The sequence below is a fragment of the Solanum pennellii genome, chromosome 12, assembly GCF_001406875.1.
Source record: "Solanum pennellii chromosome 12, SPENNV200".
NCBI lineage: Eukaryota > Viridiplantae > Streptophyta > Magnoliopsida > Solanales > Solanaceae > Solanum > Solanum pennellii.
The window spans coordinates 2,190,875-2,201,698 of record NC_028648.1 but is presented as its reverse complement, the minus strand read 5'-3'; the positions used below and the strand labels follow the sequence as shown (position 1 = coordinate 2,201,698).

The window sequence follows — 10,824 nt, the reverse complement described above, 5'->3', positions numbered from 1 at the left end:
TTATTTAATTCATTATTGATACAAGTTTAATTCACTCTACATATCATAGTCTTGTCAGTCATAGTTACGTTTTCCATCCATTCTTAATTCTCTCTTTTTATTCAAATTTAATACCATTCAATACAAGTTTAATTCAAATTTAATTCATTTTGCAGTTTTTAATCAGCCTAATTTATTTGTTCCTATTTGATACTTGTTTAATTCATTATTGATATAAGTTTAATTCACTCTATAAATCACTGTCTAATATTTTATTTGTTACATTTTTTTATTCATGCTTAATTTATCTTATGCTTCAACTTTAATACTTGTGTAATACACTTTTGTATTTTTAATTCATTTTGCAGTTAGTCTATTGATTTGTTATGATTGGTTACTTGTTTAATTCATTATTGATACAAGATTTATTCAGTTTACATGCAGATCAAAGAATGCTCTTTTGTTTTCTACATTTTGCATTCATATTTAATTCTCTTCTATTAATGCAACTTTAATATGTTTGTAATATATTTATAACTCAAGTTTAATTTATTTTGCAGTTTCTTATGCCTCTTTATTTGTTACGATTATACTACTTCTCTTTTAATAATTCAACTTTAATGTGTTTGTAACACATTTTAATTAAAGTTTAATTTATTTTGCAATTTTTTATGCCTCTTCATTTGTTACGATTATATTACTTGTTTAATGAACTATTGATACACGTTTTATACAATTTAGAATTATTGACTATTCTGCGAAAATAAAGGGAAAAAAGCACGAAAGGGAGAAAGAGCAACAAAAAAAGCAAAAAAGAAAGAAAGAAAGAAAGAAAGGGAGAAAGAAAGAAAGAAAGAAGAAAAAAGAGAGAGAGCGAGACACAGAAAAACAGAAAGAAAAGAAAGAAAGAGCAGACAGACACAAAGGAAAAATTAAAGAAGTTGATATAAATGGTAATAATTAAATAGTATATTTAAAATAAGTAATTAATTTTTAAAAGGAATCCATTCATGTAATTAATCCATTAATATTTAAGACTTCTGGTCCAAATATTATCCGATACATTCGCGATTTGTCTTATATATTGTCGTTGTTTACCTTTCGATGACGATGAAAGAAAATAAATAACAGATCGACGATATGAAAGTAATGAAATAGATGAAATCTATATTATAGTGTGATTGTTCAACAATGTAATAAAAAAAAGCAAGAAGTAATTATATTCAAAGAACTTGAAAATTGTTCATTTACAAAGCTTTGAGTAATTAGTTGTTAATTGAAAATTTTAAAAGGTCATTGTACAAATGAGGATATTGGATATAAGATGTAATGCTAAATTCTAAATAACGTCTTGCGTGATTCTCGCCTTTATTAATGACAAAAATCCAAACATGGAGTTCGATGCGTGTTGGATTGATTCTCACTTCACGTTGATTTCGTTGCGTGTTGGACTGATTCTCACTTCACGTGATTTCGTTGGCGTGTTGGACTGATTCTCACTTCACGTTAATTTCGTTGGCGTGTTGGACTGATTTCTTCCTTCACGTTGATTTCGAGGCTTGTTGGACTGATTCTCGCTTCACGTTGATTTCGAGGCTTGTTGGACTGACTCTCACTTCACATTGATTTTGTTGGTGTGTTGGACTGATTCTCTCTTCACGTGATTCTGTTGGCTTGTTGGACTGATTCTCACTTCACATTGATTTTGTTAGCGTGTTCGACTGATTCTCTCTTCACGTGATTCCATTGGCTTGTTGGACTGATTCTCTATTCATGTGATTTCGTTGGCTTATTGGATTGATTCTCTTTTGACATTGATTTCATTGACGTGTTGGACTGATTCTCACTTCATGTTGATTTCGAGGCTTGTTAGACTGATTCTCGCTTCACGTTGATTTTGAGGCTTGTTGGACTGATTCTCGCTTCATGTTAGCTTCACGTTAACTTCACTGGCGTGTTGGACTGATTCTCACTTCACGTGATTTCGTTGGCTTATTGGACTGATTCTCTCTTCACGTTGATTTCGTTGCGTGTTGGATTGATTCTCACTTCACATTGATTCTGTTGCGTGTTAGACTGATTCTCACTTCACGTTGATTTTCGTTGGACTGATTCTCGCTTGACGTTATTTTCGTTGGCGTATTGGACTGATTATCACTTCACGTTACTTTTGTTGGCGTGTTAAACCGATTCTCGCTTCACGTTAATTTCATTAGCGTGTTGGACTGATTCTCGCCTTTAATACTGACAATAATCCACACGTCGATTTCGTTGCGTGTCAAACTATGCAATTAATAAAAAATATTTTAAATTCTTCTAAATATAGTTATACTTACAAACTTATGCTGACCAACCGTAAACAATATATTACCTGATTCTCGCTTTCTACTAATAATCAAAACTCACACGTTAATTTCGCTATTGGATATTGTAGCATCTACCAATATGATATGACCAACATTAATTACTATATTATATAAATTTTTTTGTAAAATCAAATCAAATAATATTGGGTACTGATTTGCAATTATTATACCAAAAAGTAGATAATTTATAGACAATATTAAAGTAGCAAAAGGAAAATATTTCATAATGGAATCTTGAGTTGGCACCTCTAATGGCCAGCAAATGACATTGTAGAAATATCATTATCGACTTTAGCTTTCTCAAAAGTTGAAAATTGAAATAATTATAACTTTTTTATGATTATTAATGATCTCGAATTCGAGTTATGAAAATAAAATATATTTTTTTAAAGCAAAGTTTTTTAGATTTAAGTCCTAAATTAGAATAATTTTTATTAGATAGTGTTTTTATTTATCGGATGAAGCAAGACATTTTTATAAGAAGAATCGAATATGTATAATACAGTAATATTTTTGAAAGAAATAATATATATGTTTTAAAATATAATTATTTAACTACACGCTGTAATTTTTTAAGAAATATTTAAACAAAGATAATTTTAACACCATTTTTTAGTAATCTTTACATAATATAAGTCTATTTTTTTCAAGCAAGTAAATATCAAGAATCAGATAATTATACAAAAATAAAAATATAACATGATAATTACACTTTGAACACCTTTTTGCAATGACATCAAAACTACTAAGAAAATGTACTATCACACATGAAAATAATCATAATGTCTCAATATCAAATAAATTAAAAATAATTAATTATATATAAAACACTAATGATCATGTTTTTTTCATTAGAATTCTATCTTACATCAATATTCCATACTTTTAAAAAAATAATACTAAAATCATCATTTGAATTTGTCTAATTCCCAATGACAATTTCAAATCTAAAAATTTTATTTATATGAGCTTGTTAATATTATCGATAAAAAATAATCATACTATAATAATCATGTAGATTAATTAATTTTCCTCATTGACAAATCACAAACCTCAAATAAAGAATAACAATAATAATATAATATTAATGGTCAACTTAGAGAAAGTATAATTGCAAATATTAGAAATTTCAAGGGGCAAATATAAAAATATGATAATAGTGAGGGGTCTTGTGAGAAATATAAAAGATCTCATTAGCTGGAGAATTAATCATGGAAAGAAGTGGAGGGTTGCTATTTTCTAAGGTTTACCAATAAAATATCGCGTGAGTGAAGAAGGATAATGTCGTTTTTATTAAATGTGCGATCGTAAAAGAGTTTAAGGAAGAATTATATAGACTATAAACTTCTTTAAATAGAGGTCAATTTTATAAAAATATTTATAAATTTAATTAGTATATTTCAGTTGATATCGTTCACTATAAGCTCACTTTAAAATATTTAGATACAAAATTATAAAATTAAAACTCTCTCTCAAATTTATAAAATAATCAATTTTTATCTCGAAAACTACTTCTTTATACAAATTCCACGTAGGGTTGATATGGATGGTTCCTAAAAAAATATTTATAATAATAATATATTTGATTCTAAAAAAAAAAAAGACCATTTCTGGTTAATTATTTAAAGCAATAATATATTCATTAATTATGTCAAATGCCTAGTTAGACAAGGTTAGTTGTATAATTAATGTTTCATAAATTTAGCTTTATGGATAATGAATTCTCTTTATTTCAATTTATATAATACGATTTTTAGAAATTTATTCAGAAAAATATGATCATGTTATATATAAAGAAAAATAACTTAAAATAAAATAATTTCACATCTGTAAAAATATCATCAGAAATATATTTTTTTTCATAAACTTTGAACACTCTCAAATGCGTTCACTTATAATGAAACAATATTCGAAGGATTCGGAATAATTATATTATTGGAGAGTTTAAATTTTATACCTCGATGGATTATGAAAAAGTTAATTGTTACGATAAATTTACATATGAAATCACACAAGATTTTATCAAATTGATTTTTATTTAGTAATTTCAAAAGTAAACATATTCAGATTTTAAGATTTTCTAAGTTTTTTTATTAAATAAAAGTTATTGAGTTTATGTAAATTCATATATCACATCATAAATTTGCCTCTTAAGAGTTTGTTATATCAAATTTCACTACTTATTGACATTATTAACACAACTAAGGATCTATCGAAAGCAACATTTTTATATTTATGAGGTAAAAATAAAATGAAAAAAATATGTTATTAGATATATATTCATACCATATATATCAATTATACATATACTTTCAATTAATTTTATATCTTATTATTATTTAAGTGTTTTCTATCACATGTTGAGAAAGATATACTGAATAAATATATTTTTATTATCAGATTACTAAAATAGGGAGAGAGGCGAGCAAGATAGTCAGATATCTTAAATGCATACAAATCATACTGAATATACATATTTGGTGTGACTCACATATATCTAAAATATCACATACATAGGAAAGTGGCGAGCCAACGACATGTGAGGAAAGCTAGCGAGAGTTGTCTATCTATCTCAAATACATGTGAATCCACTTGAATACAATGTATCTAAAACAAATTCTACATAATTTTAACCTCGTATATCCCAAAATACATGTATCTACACACATCTGAACGCACCAAAATCTTATAAGCTTTGTAATATCAGCTCTGAACTAGTAAAATTTCTGTAAGTTTCTCTTTCCCGCTCTGGATTCTTCCGGAATATGGACTCAGGGGCATTTATATAGATATATCTGATGTGATTCACATATATCTGAGATACCACATACATAACAGAGTGGCAAGCGAAGAGTGGTCTATTTATCCCAAATACATACGAGTCCATTTGGATACAATATATCAACAATTCATTCCGAAATACACGTATCTAAACACACCTGATAAAATCCGAGATATCTTAATTAGTGAAATTTCTGTAAGTTTCTCTAACCCGCTCTCGATCCTTCCGGAATATGGGCTTAGGGGCATTTATGTCTTTTCAAAAATGCCATTGAAGTACACACCCATCTATAAATAAATAGCCATGATAATTTCCCATTTCATCACACATCTTTTTTTCTATCAACAAATACAGAGCACAAAGAAAAATTCAAAAAAATCCTCATCGGAAAATCATGTCGTGGCAAGTATATGTCGATGATCACCTCCTGTGTGAAATCGAAGGGAACCACCTTAGCGCCGCCGCTATCGTCGGCCTTGACGGCGCTGTTTGGGCTAAAAGCTCAACTTTCCCTCAGGTCTTTTTTTTTTTTAAATTATTTTTTGAAATGATTTTGTGAAAAAAAAATTGGATCTTTGACTGATTTGGGGTTTTGAGATTCAGTTGATTTCTGAGGTGCTCACTCAGCTAATAGTTATTGTTTAAGAAACTCGATAATATTGGCAGCAAGGAGAATGGTGACTTTCAGGATGATAACTATTGGCTGAGTGAGCATCACTGAAATCGACATGATTCTGAGAGGAAAATGATTGATTGAAAGATGTATTTATTAAAAAAATTGTTTTTTTTTTGTTTAATTGGATTTGATGTTGAACTTAGATTGATTTGTTTAAATCTGATGTGGGATCTTTTTTTTTTGGGTGATTGAAAGATGTTTATTTTTTTTATCTGTTGTGGATTTGATTGTTTTTGACTTGTGGAGAATTTTGTTTGACTATTTGGGTGATTTGTGTATATTGTAAGAGATGTTATTGTTATTGGTTTTTATGTGTTGTCTTTTATTAGATTTGTGTTTGTGAGAGTTGAGTTTGATGGGAGATTTGAAGAATATTAGTAGATGAAACTTGACTAGTTTGGACTCCGTGAAATGATTTGATGGAAAATGGTTTTGATTTATATGCTGATTTTGACTTGCTCTGAATAAATGAAAAGGTTTGCTTGAAAATGGTTTTGAATAAATCAATGTTGAGTGGTAAAGACTTGATCTTTATAAGTAGATGGTGGGATATGATATAGAAGATTTATGATCTTGACTAGCTTGGATTCTGCGGAATGATTTGTAATGGTTTTGATTTATATGCTGATCTTGACTTGCTTTGAATAAGAGAAATGGTTTGATTGGAACTGGTTTTGAATAGATCAATGTTGAGTGTTTTAAAACTTGATCTTGATCAGTAGATGGTAGGATCTCATATAGAGGATTCATGATCTTGACTAGCTTGGATTCTGTGGAATGATTTGTTTGAAAATGAGTTTGATTCATATAGATGATCGACTTGCTCGAACGAAGAGAAATAAATTGATTGAAATTGGAATAAAATCAATGTTGAGTGGTAAAGACTTGATCTTGATAAGTAGATGGTAGGATCTGACGTAGAAGATTTATGATCTTGACTAGCTTGGATTCTGTTGAATGATTTGTTTGAAAATGGTTTTGATTATATGCTGATATTGACTTGCTTTGAATAAGAGAAATGGTTTGTTTGAAAATGGTTTTGATTTATATGCCGATATTGACTTGCTTTGAATAAGAGAAATGATTTGTTTGAAAATGGTTTTGAAAAGATCAATGTTGAGTGTTTAAGATTTGATCTTGATAAGCAGATGGTAGGATTCCATATAGAGGATTCATGATCTTGACGAGCTTGGATTCAGTGGAATGATTTGTTTGCTGAACTTTCCCTCAGGACTTTTTTTTTAAAAATGTTTTTCTGAATCATACAAACAAATTTAGCGATTAAACATGAAAAAGTTCGGATCTTTGACTGATTTGGGGTTCTGAGATTTAGTTGATTTCTCTGGTGCTTACTCAACTAATATTTATTATTTAAGAAAATCAATAATATTGGAAGCAAGTGGAATGGCGACTATCAGGATGATAACTATTGGTTGAGCAGCATTAGAGAAATCGACGTGATACTGAGAGGAAGATGATTGATTGAGATTTGAGATTGATTGAAAGATCTATTTAGTAAAAAATGTTTTTTTTTTGTTCAATTGGATTTGATGTTGAACTCAGATTGATTTGTTTAAATCTGATTTGGGATCTTTTTTTGGGTGATTGAAAGATGTTTGTCATTTTATCTATTGTCGTTTTATCTTTTTTTTTTGTGATTGAAAGAATAAAATCAATGTCGAGTGGTAAAGACTTGATCTTGATAAGTAGATGGTAGGATCCGGTATAGAGTATTATGATCTTGACTAGCTTGGACTGAGCAACTGATTGATTGGAAATGGTTTTGAACAAAGATAATATTGAGTTCCCATGAAGAGTGTTTAGGAAAGCGAGCGCTAGTGGTGAAGCGAAGCGATGCGAGTCTTCTGCGCTTCACAGACTAGAATGAATATGTGAGCGCTTCATCGCTTAAAGTGTGCGCTTCATCACTTAAAGTGTGAAGCGGGGCCTTATCGCTTTTTTCCGCTTCACGCTTCCCTGAACACTGCCCATGAAGAGCTACTGAGAGATATGTTGAAGACTAGATCTTGATGCTGATGGTAGAATCAATATAGAGGTTTTTTAGTTGATCCTGACTAATGGAATGATTGATTGAATATGGTTTTGAATAAAGCAATGTTGAATGTCACTAAAGAACTACTGAGAAATGTGGTAAATAGTGGAGAGTTAAGCTTGATAAATAGATGGTAGGAATCGATATGGAGGATTCATATAGATGATTTCGACTAGTTTTAGACCTAGTGAAATGATTGACTGAAAATGGTTTTGAATAAAGGCAATGTTGAGTTCTATTGAAGAACTATTGAGGAATGTGCGATAAAGACTTGATGCTAATACACTAATGTTTTGAATAGACAAGAGTGGTTGTTTTTGTAATCAATTGCAAGTTATTTATGAATATGTTTGCCGTCTATATTTTCTATCTTGACTCATTTACAAAGATTTTGCAACTTATCGATATCCATGCTGTTGTAGTTCAAACCCTCAGAGATTGATGCCATCCTGAACGATTTTAATGAGCCCGGTTCACTTGCTCCAACTGGCCTGCATCTTGGTGGCTCAAAGTACATGGTCATTCAAGGGGAACCTGGTGTTGTTATTCGAGGAAAGAAGGTATCTTTTATAACATTCAGAATCTTGTTGAATTGAAACTGCAGACAATATTAGGTTGTGCGTTCTGTTCAAGCAACGCAGAGCATAATTATCTAGTGTTCATTGAGGGTGTATATGTACTACAGGATCTTTTCTGTTAAACAACCAGAATCAGTATTACATTTCAGAAAGTTGTGGAAAGTTCATACTTATTTGGAGATGAATTGAACTGAATCAAATTTGTTTTAGAAAAGCCTTGTTCAAATGGCTGTTCGTGACATTCCATTCTTTTTTTTCCAGGGACCGGGTGGTATTACTATCAAAAAGACTAATCAGGCTCTACTTATTGGTATCTATGATGAACCAATGACTCCAGGCCAGTGTAACCTGGTTGTTGAGAGGCTCGGTGATTATCTCGTTGATCAAGGTTATTAATTTGTTGGGTAAGTGTTCACCTTTGCTATTTCTTCCCGGTATTTTCTTACGCAAGATTGACTTTCTAATTACCTGCTTTCATTTGAAATGGTTGCAGAATTTCTTTTCAATATGTTTGTATTGAAGATTGTGGTGTTTGCTGATGATGGATACTCAAGAGTTGGGAAGTGGTAGATATGATACCTTTCTGGATTCAACAGTTCTCTCTTTGTATTTTGATTTTGCAAGAATTGGTTTAAATTATTTTCAAGTGAGACCCTCTGATTATTTTTGAGAGGGGAATTTGTTGTTGGTACCTATAACTGGATTTCACTTTGCACAAAATTTGGCTTGTGTAATATACAGCTCCTGGGTTTCATCTGTCAAAATTTTATTCTGACATGCTTAGCTGCTGTTTCTGTGTATATTTGTATTGACAACCCCTTAAATCAGATGCCCTCCACCCACCCCACCACCACAAATTCAGTCCACATCAATCAAAGACCTATTGAAGGAGAGAGTTTTGACAAGCTAAGAAAGTCTCGTTGAAAGCAGAAACTCTTGACTATGACGAATACTTTTACTAATTTCAAAGGCTTGATTGACCCCCTTGGGACTGAATCTGGCTAGGGGGTGCGAGACTAAAACCTCATTACGCCGAAAATAGCAAGGTTGATTTGGCTCATTCTCTTCTTGATGTTTTTTCCTCTTCATGTACTAACACACACACACAATATTCTCCTTTTTAGCACCCCAAAGATGTTGTATCCAACTAAAATACAACAATTATGATACACCTCAACCTCAGTCCCAACTAGGCAAATTGTACATATTTCTTTGACCTAATGGCCACACCTTATTCAAAAGGACAACTTTTCCCAGCATAGAGCAGTTAAGATTGAAAACTATTGAGAGATACTTCATCTTAAATAAAAAGGACCACACAGAACATGGTGCATAGAACATTGTGTTAGCAGGGTCAGAGGAGCCACACCACAAACAAGGGATGAGATGTAGACTGACTTTAAACAGACCAACTTTTCTGATTTATATAGGACCATTAGAAGAGTTTGTGGAAACTTCATTACAAAGATTAGCTAAAATGAATTGGTACCAAGTTTGCAAACCAGTCACAAACAATATGGATTACAAATGTTTCCACAGTTTGAATGAAATATCTTCTATTTTACATCTACCAAGGATCTCTACCTTGGATATCTTACAAAATTTGTGCAGTATAGATGACATCTGCATCAATAACCCAAGCATCCTTGGCTCCAACACATTTGAGCCTTCTCAAGGGAAACTATATCACCTAGAATTATCCTGCTTTTACATTTTTTGATTCCGGAATAGACATCATTCTATTCATCCGAGGCATGTTCAGAAAGGTACCAGAAAGAACAAAAAAGCCACAAGTAGATATTGAGTCCACCAGTAACTCCTTTGAGGGGATGAAGATGTAGACTTGGAAGGACCAACGGTTGCATTATTAAAGAGAGCTTTCTTACCCCTGTGAAGTTTAAAATCAGAAAACGAACATTACTATTGGAGGAGGGCAAGAATACACTAGTGTGTGTATGTGTAGTTGAATAATGATTTGGTTAGATGTACATACCCAGTCGTCGCATAGAGACAGTTATCATAACCTGTATTGAGAAAGAGCTGTCAGACTAGATTTCAAACACAAGGAAGAAAATATCTGGCACATCTTTGCTTGAAATAATGGTACATGACTACTTCAGAATATGCAGCTGAAGTAGTGTTTGTGAATCAGCTAATTTTTCGACATAGGAACGTCCTCAAACTAAAATTGTTAATATCACTCAGCTACATGAGCCTACATCTGTCTACATATTGACAACATCCAGATAGCAGCATAAAATAAACCTTCTAGCTTTTTTGAAACTGGTAATGTTATTGTACTTCTACAGCAAATGACTACACTAACAATTGACACTGAACATGAGCCATTTTGAAATTTGACGGTTAAAATGTTTGTGGGGGGGGGGGGG

The 10,824-nt window shown here is 31.4% G+C and overlaps 2 protein-coding genes across 2 annotated transcripts in view; one reads left to right on the top strand and one right to left on the bottom strand.

The window, feature by feature from the left end:
- Window positions 1-5,439: 5,439 nt before the first annotated feature.
- LOC107007196 (profilin-1-like) lies at window positions 5,440-9,213 on the top strand. Its single transcript, XM_015205709.2, has 4 exons — window positions 5,440-5,644; window positions 8,279-8,416; window positions 8,696-8,838; window positions 8,928-9,213. Exons 1-3 carry the CDS (start codon window positions 5,522-5,524, stop codon window positions 8,828-8,830), a joined length of 396 nt encoding a protein of 131 aa, XP_015061195.1. The 5' UTR covers window positions 5,440-5,521; the 3' UTR covers window positions 8,831-8,838; window positions 8,928-9,213.
- Window positions 9,214-9,823: 610 nt separating this feature from the next.
- Window positions 9,824-10,824, bottom strand: part of LOC107007195 (glucan endo-1,3-beta-glucosidase 13) — a 6,036-nt gene continuing 5,035 nt past the window's right edge. The window contains exons 3-4 of the mRNA XM_015205708.2: window positions 10,428-10,458; window positions 9,824-10,322 (exon numbers count right to left, since the gene is read on the bottom strand). Coding sequence (XP_015061194.1) covers window positions 10,193-10,322; window positions 10,428-10,458 — 161 coding nt within the window. The 3' untranslated portion in view covers window positions 9,824-10,192. The remainder of the gene's footprint in view (window positions 10,323-10,427; window positions 10,459-10,824) is intronic.